We start from the raw sequence: 21194 nt of genomic DNA on the forward strand, positions 1-21194 counted from the left end.
GGTTTTTACCCTCCCAACAATTCAAGGGGACAAATATGATTATTATTCCCAGTTTAGAAGCTACAGAGGTAAGAAAATGATTAGCCAAAGGTCACACTGTTAGCAGGTGATGGAAACAGCAAGTGAATACAGGCAGTGCAGCTGGAGTCCATGCTTGTATCTATTATGTTACTACCACCACTCAAGAGAACATGGAGTTACGTATCCTCAGGGATGTAGGCAGTATTGATAGCATCATAATGTCAAAGGCATCTAGTAGGCAGAGTGCACAGGAGTAGTGTCACATGGTATCAAGCACATATTAGATATTGAGGTGAGACATGGCAATGCACTGAATAATGTTACTGGGCAGTACTGGCGAAGGGGATGATTTGTACTATCAGGTGTATTATGAGAAAACAAAAACTTAAAATATGAACCATGAGAGAATAAAAGCCATCACTAAGTTTATTATTTGTTGTGAATATGAAAAATTAGAAACTTGAAATCTACTTGAGTACTCTTTCTTTGCAATTTTTTGAAATCTATTAGAATTTTTTTTTTTAATAGACTGGGGGATACTCAAAAGACTCAGCAATTAACTTGCTCAAAGCCATAAATGGCATGTACATATACATTTATACATTTCAAAGTCTTTTTTTCCCCACTCATTATACAAAATAATTTTTCATGATACCCAGATAACAAGTTAGTAGATGAACTCTAAAATTAGTCAACACTAACATAGTTATTCCAACTTCACCTCCAATGCCTTGCACCTAAAAAAAATTGTTGTAGCAGGACTCTTAGAACTGATTTTATATAAAGTGACAACCTAAATCCATATATCCTAATCTTATATTGAGATAGAAGTGCTAAAAAAGGTCTCCATGACTTTAGGGAACTCTGCAATGCATGATGGTATAAGTTTTACTGATTAGGATTATTTGATGTGAGGAAGTAAAATAACACATGTTGGGTAGTGAGGAAAAAAAAAAAAGGCATTCAATAGAAAGTTTTCTTGGCCTGAGTTTATTTTCTTGCTCAACAAAATAAAATATAAAATCTTAAGCAAGTACCCCTTTATTGCACCTGGCCCATATTTTAACTTGTTAGAATTAAAACAGCTATATACAACTATTCAAAATAAAACCAGCATGTTCTTCCAAGGGATTCCCCTCAAGATCTACAAATTAAAACAACAACAACAAAAGAAGCAAAACAATGAAAGAAAAGAAAAAGAAATAAGACTTGAGGACACAATTCTGCTTTTTAAAGCATTATCAACTAATGGTACGTGCCAAGCAGCTACAGATTCCTTTGAACTGTTTAAAACAACAACAAAAAAGCAAAACAGTAAAAGAAAAGAAACAGAAATAAGACTTGAGGACACAATTCTGCTTTTTAAAGCATTATCAACTAATGGTATGTGCCAAGCAGCTACAGATTCCTTCGAACTGTTCCCAAAGCACGGTCCCTGAACCAGCAACTTTGGCATCATCTGAGAACTCTAAAACTTCAAAATTTCAAGCTCATCCCACACCTATTGGATCAGACACCCCAGGGTGTGTCTTTTAACAAGGCTGGCAGATGTTTCTGAAATGAGCTGCAAGTTTGAGAGGATGAGATGGTTTGATAACATCACAGATTTCATGGATATGAATTAGAAAACTCCAGGAGATAGTGGAGGACAGAGGTGCCTGGCAGGCTGCTGTTCACAGAGTCACAAAGAGTGGGACATGACTTAGTGACTGAAGGAAGTTTGAGAACCGGTGCTTCAAGATACGACTACACAGGGTTTTACGGAGGATTTAGGACTTCCCTGGAGAAGGAAATAGCAACCCACTCCAGTATTCTTGCCTAGAGAATCCCATGGACAAAGGAGCCTGGTGGGCTGCTGTCCATAGGGTCGCAAAGAGTCGGACACGACTGAGCGACTTCCACTTTCACTTTAAGGATAAAGGAAAAATTTACAGCATGATCACCTCAGTGGATAGCTGCATGCTCAGTCAGATTCTTTGCAACCTCATGGACTGTAACCAGCCATTCTCCTCTACCCATGGGATTTTCCAGGCAAGAATACCAAAGCAGGTTGCCATTTCCTTCCTCCACAGGATCTTCCAATCCAGAGATAGAATCTGTGTTTCCAGCATTGACAGGTGGATTCTTTACCTGCTGAGCCATTGGGTCATGCAACTTAGTGAAACCGAGTTGGGAGAAGGGCAAGATCCCTAGAGCGGAGGAGGTGGAGGAACTGAGAGGCCAAAGCCAGGAAGCTGATGGGTCTACATCAGGATACAAAAATCACCAAAAATATTTTTGTTTAAAATACTCTCAAGGATATAACTGAAACATTTTAAGGTGCTTCTGTCCTCCCCAAAGTTAATGATTTGACCCTAAAATATCTTTTAGAAAAGATGGATTTGAGAACTTAATTATTTTAATAAGATTCCATTTATTAATGGTTGTGCTTAAAAATGTTTGACCAACTTGCTGGTTTTAAAAAGCAGTCTTCTTCCTAAAGCTCTTCTAATACTGTGTATAATATCTTGAAAATCACTTTCATTTATTATTACAACTTTACCCATAAATGCTGGCTCACACCCTTTCCTTCTTATCTGATGTTCCTGCAGAACTTATTTTTTTTAAGTGTGAAGATTTAAGTAGGAATATTCAAAAATCCTCAATACCAATACAAAAAATAAATGATCAGAGTCAATACCTATTTAGCTTTCTTAAGAAGGAAAGGGAAATGATTCTTCTTGAACCCTAATTTAAATGTAGGTATTTCAACTATCCTATGAATTCTCTGTTATAGAGGCAGTCAGTTTACATTCTCAATTATGCTATTCAAAAAAACCAGGTTAGAGCCTAGTTGCTGTCAGTTGCAGATTTTTCTCAGTAATGCTTTTAAATCCCACACTGCTATATTTACCTGCAGTGTGTTCATTACAATCCTAGTCTTATTTTATGCAGAAACTGTTTCCAAACTAAAAATAGCATAAAAGTGCGACTGGCATTTCATGATAATTTGGACATCCTTCAGAAAGTTGCAAAATTTTAAGCCTCACATAATATCTAATAAATTCCAGATTGCTTTAGGATTTTACTTTCATTTTATTTGTTTAATGTTGGTGTTTGCAGTGATCTGAAGCATACTGTTAGGACTGCACAAGATTAATACTACTAGCTATATCCTGAGTGTATATTATTAACATTATCAGCCATACCCTCTGTATTTTCTTTTTTATTAAGAATACCACACTTTTTTCTAAGCTATAATAAATAAACTCATAAAAGTTTTAAAACAATGGGTTTCTATAGCATAACAAATAAAATAAGGATACATTACTTACAGTTGACTATGAAATATTAAAAAATGAAAGTTTCTAGCACAAGGTTAGTTCTTCTATTTCCTTAAAGGGTTTCTTTTAACTGGTTATAGCAGTAAATGCTAACTGTATTTCAAAATCAACCCTCTATTTTTCATTTAAATAAGACAGAACCTGCTGAATTTTAGCTTAACAAATGGCCCTGAACCACATTTTCCAACCTTCTTTGCAGTTAGGATAGCCAATGTAACAAAGATCTGGCCAAAAGGATGTGTACAGAAAAGATGTGTTCACGTTCTTAAAAGAGAAAGCCTTTATCTTGTTTTCCTCTTTCTGCAGAAAACACAGAGAGATGGAAGGAGAAAAAGAAGGAGAGAAAAGGAAAAACACAGGAGAAAAGGAAGAAATCAACAAGTTTTTTTTGTTGTTTCCTTTTACTTATCTCTGAAGTGCTGTTAACTGTACAGATAACACACTTGGGAGACAGAAGACCAATGAGGTGTAAGGAATCTGGTCTGGACATACACATGGAGAAGAAGTAGCCTATCCACAGAGTACCTACTGTCCTAGACTTTTACTTCAAGGAGAAGCAATCATCTATATTTATTAAGACACTGTTATTTTGGCCCTTGACAAAGTAAACCATACAATCTTTTACCTAATAAGATGATGAAGAAAGAAGCAACCTTAATGCAACAAAGATGTAAAGTCAATCAAGTGTGGTCCTAAGCCAGCAAAACACATTATAATCCACATATAAGGAATAGCATGGTGGAGACCCAGCACCAACCTCACCAGGCTCACTTTACACTCATTTTGTTTTTTTAACCACATTCGTTCCTGACTTCTCCATCCATCCTCAGTCTAGCAACGCCGGCTTTATAATCAATGGGATTTCTTTCATCCTCTATCCTCAGTATTTCCTGTGGATACTTTAGTCTGTTACTTCTCTGCTACTGCTGCCACTGCCGCTGCTGCTGCTAAGTCACTTCAGTCGTGTCCGACTCTGTGCGACCCCATAGACGGCAGCCCACCAGGCTCCCCCGTCCCTGGGATTCTCCAGGCAAGAACACTGGAGTGGGTTGTCATTTCCTTCTCCAATGCATGAAAGTGAAGTCTGAAAGTGAAGTCGCTCTGTCGTGTCTGACTCTTCGTGACCCCAAGGACCGAAGCCTACCAGGCTCCTCCGCCCATGGGATTTTCCAGGCAAGAGTACTGGAGTGGGGTGCCAGTTACTTCTCTAATTCTATAATAACACTGATGTCCTTCCAGGTACAACGTATGGTCTCACCTAGCCAGTAGAACCTCACTTTATAAACCCTGCCCCTTCCTTCATCAGCTCCCAAAATGACAGGTCTGGCCAGACAGGTAAAACATGGATGTATTCCCACAGTAGGCACAGGGTCCAATCTAGATGTAAAAAGAAAATCCACCTTGCCTTGCAACATTCTGGCTTACACAGCTATAAATCTAACAACATACATACACACATACAAACATACATATATATAGACTAACAACACCATGAGATTAAACTGTGTCAATCTGTGCACAGCTTCCCGTGAGGATTCTCCCTCCCTCACACTGATGTCAGGATGTCATCTACTAGTAGTTATGACTTCATAAAATACTTTAACTGAAATATATATACATATATAAAATATGTGTATGCATGTGGGTATAAATGCAGTAGTATAAATGCATTATATATACATATAAAATGTATAGCATATGTTCTATTGAATATGCCTAACAATGTTGAATTGTTTTCTGTGTGCTCCTCAATGTATTACTGTCATAGCCACTTGCTCATAAGAAAATATGTATTCTAAAAACACATTAGGATTCAAAAAGGTTTATTGTTTTAGCCAAAGGCTATGCTTAGTAATATTTTTAAACATAGGTATCAAGAAGTCACAGGAATTGTAATTAAACTAATATATTATAGCAACATAACACAATGTTAAGAACACAGCCTCTAGAGCCAGGCTTCCTGGGTTTGAATCCCAACTCTGTCTGCTCTCAGGTAGCTATGTGACTTTCAGCACATTGGCATCTCACTGCGCTTCAGTTCCTCATCTGAGAAAACGGGGATGACGGGCTGTTATGAGGACTAAATAAATTAATATGAATAATATGAAACTAGTAACTGACATATAATAAGGCCATCTGCTAAACAAAAGAATGAAAGGAAGCCTTTTATTAGGAACAAAGTGAAAATGTTACCCGCTCAGTCATGTCCAACTCTTGGCAACCCTATAGACTGTAGCCCACCAGGCTCCACTATCCATGGGATTCTCCAGGCAAGAATACTGGAGTGGGTTGCCAGGCCCTTCTCCAGGGTTCTTCCCAACCCAGGAATGGAACCCAGGTCTCCCACATTGCAGGCAGATTCTTTACCATCTGAGGCACCAGGGAAGCCCTATTAGGAACAAGCCAGACTATATTTATAGGCTAGTTTAGGCTATAAATTCTGGATAGTCAATCACTGCATATTTAAATTATAATTATTTTATGTACTGCATTTTTAAAAGAAAGAAAACAGGAAAAACAGGAGAAAAGGAAGAAATCAACGGGTTTGTGGCTTTCTTTTTTCCTTGTGCTTATCTCTGAAGGTGACCTTTTTGGGAAAACGTATGTTATTTGTTCTCTGAGCTGTGTATGATTAGTTTCTTCATCATACACAGACAAATTAGGAAGGCTGCTGTGGTGATCAGAAATCATCCGTTAAACAAAGTCAAAATTAATGATAAAATTGAGTTCCCTTTGTGTTTGATTTTCATCTATCTGCCCTCAATTATAAACGAGCTATCAAAGAAAGCTACCCATTAGCTCTTAATTCATAATGACTTCAGAAGGCAATCCCCATACTGCCATTGATATCTCACCAACAACCTCCTATTGTCTGCAGGGCTTTTAGCTGAAAATGAAAAGGGAAAACAAAACTACATCATCCACGGGGCTCGTGATCCTGAGCCCTACTGTGAAAAACTCAGAAATCAGGCTTAACATACTCAAGCTATAATAAGTTTTTACCTATATATTTAAAAGAGACAATTGAACTATTTTTGTTTTCTTTCCACCATAATTTATTGTGCCTTAAGTAAAATAGATATAATAGCAACAGTGCATCCCAGTTTTCTATTTCATTGTGTCAAAAGTAAATAGTCTTCAAAGTTAGAGAAAGTTTTCCATGAGGAAAATGTCTAAAACAGAGATGATATGTGCTTTATCTAGAGAGAAATAATATCGGTTTAATTACTTGGGGTAAGAGTGACATCATCGTACAGTTGGACTTTCCGTCTTCATTGTACTCACCTAATTACCTAAACATTCTGACCTCTGCCATATCACATACTAAATCCATTCTGTAACCTTCTAACTAACTGGTTCTGAACTATAAGGGAAAAGAACTAGGAATTGTTCATTTATGCATATGTGATTTAAAGAAATATTAAAACAAATTTGGATCCTGATTTGAAATAATTACCTGTCCTTATTCACAGATTTACATACATTTAATTTATATTCTTCTTAGTTCAAAAAAACAGCTTACAATTTTTAAAATATAATATATTTTAAAATAAAATGAGAAGAAAAAATCAGCAGTTACAATGGAAATGGTCAGAAGGAGAGAAGGGCTGGAGGGCAAGGAGACGAGATAATGATGTAGGACTCTGGAGCTGGATGATTATTGCAAGTGTACAAGTCACTTAATTTTAAGTCTTTGACAGACAAGAGAAAGGGGGGGACCATGAGATAAAAATAAGCATTTCAAATCTTTCGGAGAAAGGCAAACTTTTCTCTAATATTAAGCTCTTTAAACAGTGACTCACAGGAATCTTTGCTTGAAAAGTAACACAGAAAATGCTAATGACTCATTAAAACAAACTGATTTCCAGACCAATATTTGCTTATTTGGGTTATTTTGTTTGTTTTAGCCCTATTATCAATAGGATTTCTCCTATAAATATGCAATTCTATTGGCTGAGGTGACTGAACACAAAGAAAATGCAATAATTATTAAAACACACTTTATAAATTTCTTTCACTTTCTGTATAAAATGTATATGCAAAAATATTTCCAACAGTGGCAAATATACTTATATAATGATCCCTAAGCTTTTCAACCATGCAGTCAATAAACATTTATTGATAGCATCTATAAAGCAGTTATTACTAGGTTCCAGAGACACAATGACGACCAAGATGCTGAACTTGTCCTCAAAAAGATCACAGTCTGGAAGCATGTATCACCACAGTGAGTATGGTGGAAACAGGCTCTGAAATGCTTGTGGAAGAAGGAATATTTGGTAAGTAGAAAGAGGAGCTTGGGATTATGAAAAACTTAACCAAAAATAAATTGTATATAAACTCTATACCAAAGACTTGGGTAGGGAGAGGTTTTCAGGTTACTAAAATAGGGGAAAGCCATTCCATGTAAAAGGGACGCTGTCTTTGCATTTGCTGAGACAGAACCAAGACAGCGTTTAAGCAACAGCAAGTAATTCAGTATAGACAGTGTACTTTATTATTGTGGACTGAATGTTTTGTCCTCCTCTAGTTTTATATGTTGAAAGCCAATGCCCCAGTGTGATGGTATGAGGAGGTGGGGCCTTTGGAAGGTAATTAGCATTAAATGAGGTCAAGAGGGTGGAGCTATCAGGAGTGGAATTAATGCCATTATTAGCATCTCTACAGAGTTTGCTTCCTCTTTCTGCTCTCCACCATGTGAAGAGACATTACCAATGAGAAGCTGGCAGACTGTAATCCAGAAAAGAGCTCTCACTAGAATTCTACAAGGTTGGCACCCTTACCTCATACTTTCAGTCTCTAGAACTGGGAGAAATACATTTCTGTTGTTTAGAAGGCACCTAAGCTATGGTACTTTATTATGACAGCCCAAACAGACCGAGACAAGGATAAGACAAATTTGGAGAGGAAACCAAAGTCCAGAGCAAGGAAGGCTTTGTATGGAAGGCTAAGAAGTATGGAATACATCCTAGAGGCCATTGTTATTCAATTCTAGAAAATAGAGAAATCATTATTTAGATATAATGATACATGGGAACCCAACTATAAAACAGAAAAGGAATCTCTTTATTTCATGTGAGTGCTGGGGAATCTGAAAACTGACCTGATCAGCTTCTTATCACACAGTTTGAAAATCCTGTCCAACTCTTTGTGACACCATATACTTGTAGCCCACCAGACTCCTCTATCCATACGATTTCCCAGGAAAGAATACTGGAGTGGGTTGCTATTTCCTTCTCCAAGGGATCTTCCTGACCCAGGGATTAAGCCTGGGTCTCCTGCATTGCAGGAGCTACTAGGGAAGTGTTCAAAACTTCTGAGCTACTAGGGAAGTCTTGAAAACCCTGGATATGGTCTGAGCTACTAGGGAAGTCTTGAAAACCCTGGCTACAACCAAATCAAGAGTGAAGAGAGTTTATCATAAAGGCTTTCAAACAGAAGGATAATATGAACAGATTTCACGTTTTAGAATGATGACTTTAGATATAATATGAAAGTGAAGGGGAAAAGAGGAAACAAAGGAGAAGATCATTTATGAGGAAAAGACCATTTCAAGAAAAGAGTAACAAATGAAATCTTATATTAGCAGAGACAATAGTGAAATTTTTAGAACATAAAGGATAAAGAGGAAATCCAAATGGCTGACAGGAGAAAAGGCTGATTACACACAAAGGAATAAAAATAAAATTATTAGCATTTTATCAGCAACACTGGATATAGATAATAAATAAACTTTAATCATAGACAAATACATAAGATCTCAAGTCATCACTAAAAGAATCTCTACAGGATGATACGTATAAAAAAAAAGTACGTTAACAAGTAAGCTGAAAAAACAATGACTTATGACAAGTGTGAGTTGGCAGGTGGTACATAGCAAAAGAAGGTATTTTATACATGACATAACTAGAAATGATCACTCAGGAACTACAAAAGATAGAGATTCTCTCACAGGCCATGACACAGTAGAATTCATCTGTAAATCTATATGAAATACTAATGGGAATATGCAGTTCAAATGATTCATAATGGTAAATGAAATTTATATGCTTCATTCATAGGTTTTACGTTTAAATTATCATCATCCGGCTATTGGTACTGTTTTATTTTATATTAATAAAACAGAGTAGGAACGGATAGAAAACAGCAAAGTTGAACTGAGGGTACAGAAAGAGCAGTTGTACATGATAGTAAAGTTCTTTCTAGGAATCTTTACGACATAAAAGAAGAAGAGAGAATATTCAGGGTTCACAAACAGTGACTAATTTTTGTTAATTGCTAATGAGATTACTTTAGCATTTTTATATGCTCCAGAAGAGAGAGAATAAACAATTGTGAGGGGAAAAAATGAGATCATTAAGGGTCAAAAAGCACCACAAGTTAAAGAATAAACTGTTCGTTATTAAAAATCATTGAGTTTTTTTTTTTTAAGTAAGAAATGGATGATTTAAGAAAAAGCAAAAAAGAATCTCTGTCAAAATTCTGCAACTGTATTGCCATGCACACTTTGAGAATAAAATTTCCTAAAATAGATTTACTATTTCATTTAGTTTCCTTATATATCTTACATCAATAAGATATAAGTCAATATAAGTCAAATATAAGTCAATATAAGTCAAACTTACTACTATCTCCCATGTAGAATTGGTTAATTCCTATATAATCTTGCTTAATTGTATATTCTTTTATTCTCTAATTGACCCTTGACAACTTATTCATAGTCGTTAATCTAATCCACTAACTCTTTCAAGACCAAGCTTAGAATGCATCTCTTCCCATAATCATTCCCTAACTATTCAGCCTGTAAATTTAATTCTCCATCTTTCCAGTCTCCTAAAAATCTATCTCTAATCCCTTGGGTCCCTTCTCAGCTACATTAATATTTAGCCAAAAATGAAGGGAACTAACAAGTTTTTTAAAAAGTAAAAGACACGTATTCTATTTACTTATTCTTACTTTTCTGTTATAAACTTCTTTAAAAAAAAAAAAATAAGCTTCTTCCTCTACTCCTTTAACAGTCACAAAATGCTCAAGCAACTCATTTGTTTATGGTAAGCTTTGTCCAAGCGGACAATAAATTCAATATGCAGGCATTTTGTCTTTTATTTCTTCACATACATCCAGGGAAGAAAGTGCAATATATTAAGTGCAGAAAATTTTTTTAAAAAAGCTAAATATATGCTGCTACTGCTAAGTCACTTCAGCCGTGTCCGACTCTGTGTGACCCCATAGACGGCAGCCTACCAGGCTCCCCCGTCCCTGGGATTCTCCAGGCAAGAACACCGGAGTGGGTTGCCATTTCCTTCTCCAATGCAGGAAAGTGAAAAGTGAAAGTGAAGTCCTAAGTCGTGTCTGACTCTTAGCGACCCCATGGACTGCAGCCTACCAGGCTCCTCCGTCCATGGGATTTTCCAGGCAAGAGTACTGGAGTGGGGTGCCATTGTCTTCTCTGAAATATGTGCTAAGATACTAAGAAAGAAAAAGAACAAAATTTGATAAATTAATGTGCAGCAAGCTCAAAACAGAGGGAAACACCCCCACTTTTTACCTCGCCCATCCTCTAGGCAAACAGAGTTATGCTAAATATTGATTAAAAGACTGCTTTGGAAACATACACATTTATTTTATGTTTCCTACCAACATTCTGAGGAGCTTTAAAAAAAGAAAAGAAAAATGAATCAATTAAAAAGCCTTTATTCTCACCTACAGAGGAAGACCATTTCCTAGTATGTTATTTAGGTTCATTAGCATTCAAGTTGTATTTCACAAACACAAAGAAATATAAGTTCTGTGATATGGGAAAGTGCATCTAATTCTAACTACACATTCTCCCAAAATTAGATGTTTCAGGGTCTTAAAGGTTGATTAAGTTAAATCAGGTAACAAAGAGTAAAGGACTTTTGTGGGTCATGGAGAAGAAAATCTTTATCATATAAAATAACATGTAAAGACATCACAAGCAGGAAATAATCAGTCTCACCAAAATTTTATATCATGGCATATGATAAGAATATAATATTCAATTGAGGCCCCAGAATTATAAAACATTCTTCTATTCAGGAAATGTACTTTTTTCTTCTTTCAATCAAATAAGGGTGTTTGAGAAGTCTAGATTAAAAATAACAAACTTAGCAAACTTCTGTTAAAATAAATAATAGCAAACAATATAAAAGTAAAATTAACAGAGAAAGACAGAAAAAGAGACAACAAGAGAACAGAAATCTCAACAAATTTTTGGAACTTAGAAAGTAATTGGAGAGGTAAGAAAATAAATAGACAGGAAAAAATTAAAATCTGGTATTACAGAGGAAGAACCTGAAGAGAGCTAGTCAAGCTGCTTCACAGGAGCCCTAGGACTTGTCATGTGGAGGCTTCTGGTCCTATGGGAGAGGTAAGATTCAGTGTTAAACAGAAGGACTGTAGGCTCTTAAACACAGCCTCTCCCTTACCATACAAAAAAACGTGCATCCCTCCAAAATGCCACCTCTCACCCCTCAAATGGGAGATGAGAGGTTCACTATGAAAAATACCAATTCACTGGAAAAGACCTTGATGTTGGGAAAGATTGAGGGCATGAGGAGAAGTGGACAACAGAGCATGAGATGATTGAATGGCATCACTAAATCAATGGGGATAAGTTGGCACAAACTCTGGGAGATAGTGAAGGACAAATCCCAGCATGCCACAGTCCATGGGGTGGCAAAGAGTCAGACACAACTCATCAACTGAACAACAAAAGCAGGCTTCAATTCCAGAGACAATAGCACAGCAGATGGCAGAGGTGAATCAGATGGGTGAGAATAGGGGGATTCAGTGTCTTACTGAAAGTTGGGACCTTTATCCACTTTCTCTGTCCCTTATGAATGGATGTCAGTTCAGTTAAGTTCAGTTCAGTCACTCAGTTGTGTCCGACTCTTTGCAACATCATGGACGCCAGGCTTCTTCCCTGTCCATCACGAACTCCCAGAGATTACTCAAACTCATGTCCCTTGAGGTGGTGATGTCATCCAACCATCTCATCCTCTGTAATCCCCTTCTCCTCCTGCCTTCAATCCTTCCCAGAATCAGGGTCTTTTTGAATGAGTCAGTTCTTTGCATCAGGTAGACAAAGTACTGGAGTTTCAGCTTCAACATCAGTCCTTGCAATGCATATTCAGGACTGATTTCCTTTAGGATGGACTGGTTGGCTCTCCTTGCTATCCAAGGGACTCTCAAGAGTCTTCTCCAACACAATTCAAAAGCATCAATTCTTTGGGACTCAGCTTTCTTTATAGTCCAACTCTCACATCTATACATGACTACTGGAAAAACCATAGCTTTGACTAGATGGACTTTGTTGGCAAAGTAATGTCTCTGCTTTTTAATATGCTGTCCAGGTTGGTAGTAACTTTCCTTCCAAGGAGCAAGTGTCTTTTAATTTCATGGTTGCATTCACCATTTGCAGTGATTTTGGAGCCCAAAAAATAAAGTCTGTCACTGTTTCCATTCCTCCATCAATACCCCTTCCACCCACCCCTTATAAGAGACAGGAAAATTCACCTCTGGAAAAAATAAATGACCTCAGAGTAAAATTTTCACTCCTTGCCATCAATATAAAGTCTGTCTCACTTTCTGGCTACCCAGCTGTGAAGATCACCAGGAACAAAGCTTACCAGGAACAGAATTTTCAATTGTCTTTTCCTAATAACTCTTTCTGAAACACAGTTCTGTAACTAGGCATTTTAAGACAGCCTGCAACACAAAAATAAGAGGCTAAAAAAACATAGAAAAAGAAAATTTGAAAGAAACAGTGAGGGGTAGGGGAACAAGAAGGAAATTGGGAGAAAAAAATAAAAGAAAACATCTATAACCTTTTCAAAGAAGATAAAAGTATCTCTGAACATTTAACAATGACAGAATCTATGTATAAGTAGAGAAAACAAGCATGTTATTAGAAATGCTTATAATATGATTACTAAAATAATGCAGTTGGGGGAATTCCCTGGTGGTCCAGTGGTTAGGACTCCAAGCTTTCAATGCTGAGAGCCCAGGTTTGATTCCTGGTTGGGGAACCAAGATCCCACAAACCTCATGGTGTGGCAATAATAATAATTATAATAATGCAGTTGGAAGATAATTTTTCAAAGTGGAACAGAAAGTAAAGAAGACTTGACAAAAAGATAAGAAAATCTAGGTGATTCAATATCCAAATACTAGAATTTCCTGAAACAGTGAACAAAAAATGTGAAGAGAAGGAAATAGACAAAAGACACAAGAAAATATTCCAGAGGTAAAGGATAAAGTGTGTGTGTGTGTCCATGTCTGTGTGTGTGTGTGTCTATGTGTGTTAGTCACTCAGTTGTGTCCAGGTCTTTATGACCTCATGGACTATAGCCTGCCAGGCTTGTCTATCCATGGAATTTTCCATGCAAGAATATTGTAGGAGTCTGCCATTCCCTTCTCCAGGAGATCTTCCCAACCCAGGGATCAAACCTGGGTCTCCTACATTACAGGCACATTCTTTACAATTTGAGCCACCAGGGAAGCCCAAAGGATAGAGTGCTTATGAGATTAATCTTAAGCAAATATTTAGATACTAACTTTTCAACATGCCATATCACTGCCCAGTGACATCCTTCTACCTAGCAATCCCATTCTAGCTATCAATAATTAGTTTCACTTTACATAATTGATCTGATCTCTTATTCTCTAAAACCCAAACTTTCCACAAACTATTTATTAATACCTCCTTTTTATTCTCATGGAAGGTCACTTCAATACTCAGCACCCTGAAAAATGGAAATGATAGTTCCACACAATAAAGCAAAAGCAAACATGGTATAAAATAATTTGTTGGGCTTTGGTGGCTCAGTGGTGAACAATCCACCTGCCAAGGCAGGAGACATAGGTTCAATCCCTGACCCAGGATGATTCCACATACCACGGAGCAATGAAGGCCATGCGCCACAATACTGAGCCTGTGCTCTAGAGCCCATGCTCCACAACTAGAGAAGCCACCACATAGAAAAGCCCACTTGCTGCAACCAGAGAAAAGCCCGCGTAGCATCCAAGACCCAGCAAAGCCAAAAATGAATAAATAAACAACACTATGTTAAAAGCTGTTAAATAATTTGTTAAACACGAGATAAGGCTCAAGTTCTACTTCCTTTGTATCACTTTTTTTCCTTTTTCTCTCTGTCAACCCTTAGCCTGACCAGCAGTGTAGCACAATGATTAGGACCATGGACTTCGTTATTAGATAAGCCTTAATTCAAGTCAAGGCAATATCATCTGCTTAACCTCTCTAAATTTCAGTGTACTCATTCATGAAATGAATATGTACAGTATTTCATTTCACAGTGTTACAATTAGAACCAAATTAAATATGGATGTAAAATAATTTCTAATTTCATGTGTCTCATCTTAGAAAATTGCAATGTGGGTATTAGGTTCCATGACCCTTTTCCACCAATCAATTGTATAAAATCTAAATATAATTCAGAAAGCAGTATGATCTGCTCTGAACTGAATTGTACCCCCTCCAACTTCATATGTTGAAGTCCTAACCCCAATGTGATGGTCTCTGGAGACAGGACATTTGAGAGATAATCAGGTTTAAATGAAGTAATGAGGATGGGGGCCTGATGACAGGATTAGTGCCATATGAAGACAGGGGAAGAAGGCAGCTGTCTGTAAGCAAGGAAAAGAACCCTTACCAGAACTCAACCATGCTGACTAATCTCAAACTTCCAGCCTCCAAAACATGAGAAATTAAATTCCTGTTGTTTAAGCTGCCCAGAGTATGGTATTTTGTTGTTGTAGTTCTAGAAGACTAATACATGAGCCTTTGAAAAGGTTAAAGATATGGTATCAAGAAACCTCTATTCTAGTCCATTTTGTTACTGATTTGGCAAGGGAAAAGTTAAAGTACAGAAAAATCCTGAACATTTTTTTTAAATTTTATTTTATTTTTAAACTTTACAATATTGTATTAGTTTTGCCAAATATCGAAATGAATCCGCCACAGGTATACATGTGTTCCCCATCCTGAACCCTCCTCCCTCCTCCCTCCCCATACCATCCCTCTGGGTCGTCCCAGTGCACCAGCCCCAAGCATCCAGTATCGTGCATCGAACCTGGACTAGAGACTCGTTTCATACATGATAGTATACATGTTTCAATGCCATTCTCCCAAATCTTCCCACCCTCTCCCTCTCCCACAGAGTCCATAAGACTGTTCTATACATCAGTGCTGAACATTTAAAAGGAGACAATACTAATTGCCATTGCTAGTTATATGGGTATTAATAGAAATGATTTTTTAAAAAGAAGGAAATGGCAATCAGAAGAAGGGAATTCTTTAGTTTGCCCCCAACCCACCTTTCGAGTTTACTGTCCTGACCTCTTGCTGTTCCTGATCATTGACTCCTGAGCTACATCTTAGCAGTCAGTTCAATCCACTTCTCACCAGCTCTCTGCCCCAGGAGGCTAACCCATGTGTACCATAGTCCCTAGAAATCTGGCTTCTTATTGGATGGGCCAATGTTGAGGCACAGGAAGAGGTCAGAGAAAGGAAGGAGTGTGAGAGATAAGAGAATTTGTCTCCTTTTTCTTCTGGCTCCTTTCCTGGAAGGTTATCATGAATTAACTGTGTCTCTCAGCAAAACTCAGTGTTCCTCTCAAGATGGCTGATTCTGTATCCCTTTGGGTTCTAGGAACCGATCCCTGTTCCATATGGCCTAGGCAAGGTAACAATTTGAGTTTTGCTAAGTTCCCTCACCCAACCCTGCTCTTAACTCTAGAGTGGATCCCTTGCGTGTTGAACTTTGAAAACAGCATTTGGGATGGGGGGTGGGGTGGGGGAACTGTTCAAACTGTCTTATTTTCCATTTGCCATTTACTTCCTGTTGAAACTTCAATCGATACACATACTTTTATTCACACAGTAAGCCCAGGTTAAAATACACCCTTTCCCTCTGTCTGTCTGGTCAACTTCTAAATATGTTACCAAGTAGGCTTGAATGTCAGTGCCCTTCTGTTATTTCTCCTGTTACCATCACAGGAAAAATAAACTGTTCATTAATATTTTGCTACAATAGCACCTTATTTTTAAAGCACAAACACACACCTTATGTATATATAACAATTCGACTAGAGCATCTCAGGTCAAGGATAGTACCTGACACAGCATCTCAGTAATTATGTAAATTCCTACAAGACAACTTACAAAGTTGTATTAATATACTTTTATTAAAGGTATCTATTTTAAAATAATAAACAAAAAATACCTTCACATAAATTTGTTTGGCTATGTGTCCAGAAGAAAAAATATTAAACACACAAGTATGTCTCATTATCCCTCAGGAACATAGTCTTCTATGCTTTTCTTATATCTTTATAGCCTTGAAAGTTTAATTCACCTTAGTATATTACTTTATTTTTTTTTTTAGTAAATGTATTTAAAAACATGAAATGGAGATATTTACATGACAATGTAAGTAATGAGGCATCTTCTTCCAAATTGTTCAGTTGAAAAGACCAGGGTTTTCCAAGGAAAACAAAGTTATTATTTCAATGGTAGGTAATATTCTTTTTTGAGAATGGTTATCAGATTATCCATAAGAGAAACATCCACAAGTGAGTTATAAAGGTCAATTCCTTGTGGACTGAAATAAAATTTCAAGTTCAATTTAAAACAAGATTTTTAATTACCAAGGTAAACTACCTAGGGACAATTTCAGACTGCAAGGCCAAAAACCTTATGTTAGTTGATTTTTTTATAGAAAATTTAACCCTACTCCCTGAAAGAAAAGCTGATACATCATTTCCCATAAGTGAAAAACTAATTATATCACCATATTGACATTATAATAGCATCTAAATGCTTCCTGAAAATTTGAAACATCTAAACACTATAAGTGATACTTTGGGCCTAAATTTCCAGTAAATTAATCCTCATTGAAATCCTTAGCAAATAATAATTAAGAAAGATTACACAACAGTTGACTTGATATTTTCTGAATGTTTATCTACTGTTAGATATAAATTTTTCAAGCAAGTAAAAAGGGAAAAGATGCTTTTTAAAATTTTTTTCTTTGATTATTTCATTTCATCCAGGTCAAATAAATTTATGAAAGAAAGCAAAGTATAGTACATAGATAGTATCAAAAGCACCTTTATCCATTTGGACTGGTATAACAAAACACCAGAGACTGAGTGGCTTACAAAGAGCAGAAATTGATTTCTCACAGTTTGGAAGCTGGAAGTTCAAGGTCAGCTGCCAGCATGGTCTGGGGAGGGCCTTCCTCCAGGTTGCAGACTTCTGGTTATATCTTCATATGGTGAAAAGGGCTAGAGACCCCTCTGGAGGTGTAAGTTCACTAATTCTATTTAAAGAGCTATACTCTCATGACTCACACACCTCTCAAAGCCCTAGTACCATCAGATACTAGTGCCATCATATCAGGAATTAGCATTTTCACATATAATTTGTGAGGAGGACACAAAACATTCAGACTACAGGATAAAGTATAAAAAGTCCTGGAGTTGGCTGGGAGAAGCAAATTTCTTTCATTATTACTGTACATATTAATAACCATTCATTCCTAGTAATCATTTTTCCGAGGTATAAAAACAACATATGACCATGTTGGTTATCCATTTTAAATATGGCAGGGAGTTTGGGATGCACATGTACACACTGTTATATTTAAAATGACTAACCAACAAGGTTCTACGGCACAGCACATGGAACTCTGTTCAGTGTTTGTGGCAGCCAAGGTGGGAGGTGAGTTTGGGAGAAAACGGATGTGTATGGCTGAGCCCTTTGCCATCCACCTGAAACTATCACAATACTGTTAATTGGCTATACTCCAATACAAAATTAAAAGTTCAAAAAACCCCACAATGTATGAAAATTAATTCATTCATCGTATGTAATAAAACGGAAACAGACTCAGAGATACAGAGAACAAACTAGTAGTCACAAATAAAGAAGAGGGAAGGGGGAGGGAGAAGAGAGAGTATGGGATTAAGAGATGCAAACTGCTACTTATAAAAGAGAAAAGCAACTAGGATAAATTGTACAGCACAGGGAAATATAGCCATTGTTTTGTAATAACTTTACATTGAATATAATCTATAAAAATATTGAATCACTATTTTATCCCCTTGAAACTCATACAATCTTGTAAATCAACTATACTTCAGTTTTTAAAACTACAAAAAAAAATAAATAATTCATTCACCATTTAATGCAAAGAGTAGGTAACATGTCAGAGCTCATAAAATCTAAGAACAGAAAAAAAATATCTGCAGCACTTCAAAAAATTGTAAAATTCAGTTCTTAAAAACAAAACGTAACAAATGGCCAAAAAACCCAAAACAACAATGAAACCAGTGGTATAATGGTCACCTTGCTTCACAGTTTCCTAAAGTCAGGCCTTACAAACCACAGGAAAATCAAGCCCTTTGGTTTATTCCTTCAAAGACTGGGCATACAAATGGCTTTAACATTCAGTAAATATTTTTGAGTGCCCACCCTGTGCCAGGCACTCTTCTAAGCACTGAGAATACACAGTATTAGCAAACAGAAGAGCAAAGGGCCTTGCTCTTGTGATGCTTATACTGACTTGGAAAAGGGATTATATATATTAAATTTAAATCCCTCTTATTGTATACTGTAACTACTTTTTTCTCCTTTTCACTTCAGATTAAGAAGAACTCTGGTTGCCATTCCATATTAAAACGTCTCTATTCCAGACAATATGCCTTCCTGGGAATTATATTATGTGTGGCAATATTTCAGAATTTTCAGGTATACTTATAATTTCAATATTTATAAGAAAGAAAAATCTATAAAACAAACATACAATGCATTTCTAATTTTAACTCTGGTTAATACTGTTAAATGACAAATGCCAATAAAAATATAAGTCAGTTACAGGATTTAGTGATAAATGCGATGAATGCTGTTATATGTCCATGGATGGGAAAGAAAGGGACATGGAAACATTATATATTTATTTAAGCAATGGGCTAAAATCAAGCAAATGTTAAAGGATTTAGATAGCCTTTTACATAATCAAATCTGTAATCTGTAGTCCAGATTGGGAACCCACCCTTGAGGAGACTAGAGAGGCCACCGTGTAGGCTCTGTACACCCTGAATGCAGAGCTACGTAGTCAGCCAAAGAGAGGACAGATAGAGGACAGGCAGGTCCCAGGCTAATTCAAGGGGCTTAACAGAGGAGAAGAGGGCAAACCAGAGCCCTGAAATCAAAGAGCAGAAAAAGACCAAGAACAATCATATCCCCAAAAGGCGTGGGTCTGCAACACAGTATCACCTCATTCATGTGGCTCATCACAAAATCAATTATGTCAAGTGTGTCTTCACAGGTAAAAATTCTCTGCTCGGCTGATTTGAAGACAGGTTTCATTTTTTTTAAATCAAACTTTCTGTTTCCCAGGCTGAACTTTGGTAATTATTCAGTCATTCTTCTAAAAGATTTCCAAAGTCGTTAACAAATAGTAAGTTCATTATCTTACCAACCAAACTGTTCCCGTCTAACATATTTCAATTTGCTGATGACTTCTCTTAAATTTTCCTCTATTTAAAAATTTACACTGTTTCTCCTATAATTATCAGGCATCTGTTTACATTCTAACATTTTAAATCAAACTCTGCAAACAGGACAAAAAGAAAATAGTAAGTTCAAATGACAACATGAGGGAGGAAATACCTTTAGTTTGGATCCATGAGGTACTAAGACAGATCTATTTTGCTTTGGTGGGATATACAGCTCCCATTTTCCAAAATCCAGTTTTTTATATGGGTATGAAAATGGGTTCCAATCATCTGAAATACAATAAGGAAGGTCAGTTAAAAAATAATATTCAATAAATTTCAATCAAAGTATAATATACTGCCTACTTATACAGAATCAAATTCCCTAAAAAACATTGCTTCCTAAGGTGCTAAACAAAAGACTAAGCATTTAGAAAAAGCAAGTTACGCTTGTGCTGAGTCGCTTCAGTCGTGTCTGACACTGCGATGCTATGGACTATAGCCCGCCAGTTACTCTCTCCATGAGATTTCCGAGGCAAGGATACTCGAGTGGGATCCAATTTCCTTCTCCAGGGGATCTTCATGAACCAGGAATGGAACCCACATCTCTTATGTCTCCTGCATTGGCAGGTGGGTTCTTTACCACTAGTGCCACCTAGGAAGCCCTTTGCCTTTTGTATCCGAAAATTAAAATTACAACACATTTTCCATTGTACTTTCAGTTTTACTTGACCAATAAATAGGATGATGGGCCCCTTTTCAAGAAACACCATCAACAAAAGGAGATAATAAGAAAAAATAGAAATGCATTCTAAGCAATTAGCTAAGATACATGTCATGGTAGAAAAAAAATGATGAAAAATTATTAAAATCTTATTAACTAAATCCACAAGTGTGTGGTGTGTCAGAACTCAGTTAAAATCTAAAGAAATGCCTCAAACAAGAAAGGTAGAAGGCTATAAACTATAAGAGGCAAAAGAGAGGTGGACTGAAGATGCTGAAAGAAAGCCAAAATGAACAAAAGACCATAAACACATGGAAATTTAACATGTGATAGAGGGGGCACTATAAATCAATGAGTAAAGGACATACTGCCTAATAAGTGGTACTGAAATAATTGGTTATCTTTATGAGAAAAAGAAAAACAAATTTCCCCTTAATAATGTACTGAAGAATGAAGAATCCATTAAATATAATGCTTAAATACAACAGATAAAACTGTAAAATTTTTAGAAGAAAACACAGAAAAATATGTTTATAATATTGAGTTTGTAAGTGTTTTTAAACAAGACACAGAAGCACGCA

General features: G+C 36.6%; 1 protein-coding gene across 1 annotated transcript in view; it reads right to left on the bottom strand.

Moving 5' to 3' along the window:
- GBE1 (1,4-alpha-glucan branching enzyme 1) overlaps nt 1-21194 on the bottom strand; it is a 314187-nt gene that overhangs the window by 184324 nt on the left and 108669 nt on the right. The window contains exon 3 of the mRNA XM_070367825.1: nt 20065-20180. Within this exon, the coding sequence (XP_070223926.1) occupies nt 20065-20180 (116 nt within the window). The remainder of the gene's footprint in view (nt 1-20064; nt 20181-21194) is intronic.

Source organism: Bos mutus, chromosome 1 (genome assembly GCF_027580195.1).
Source record: "Bos mutus isolate GX-2022 chromosome 1, NWIPB_WYAK_1.1, whole genome shotgun sequence".
NCBI classification, from domain to species: domain Eukaryota; kingdom Metazoa; phylum Chordata; class Mammalia; order Artiodactyla; family Bovidae; genus Bos; species Bos mutus.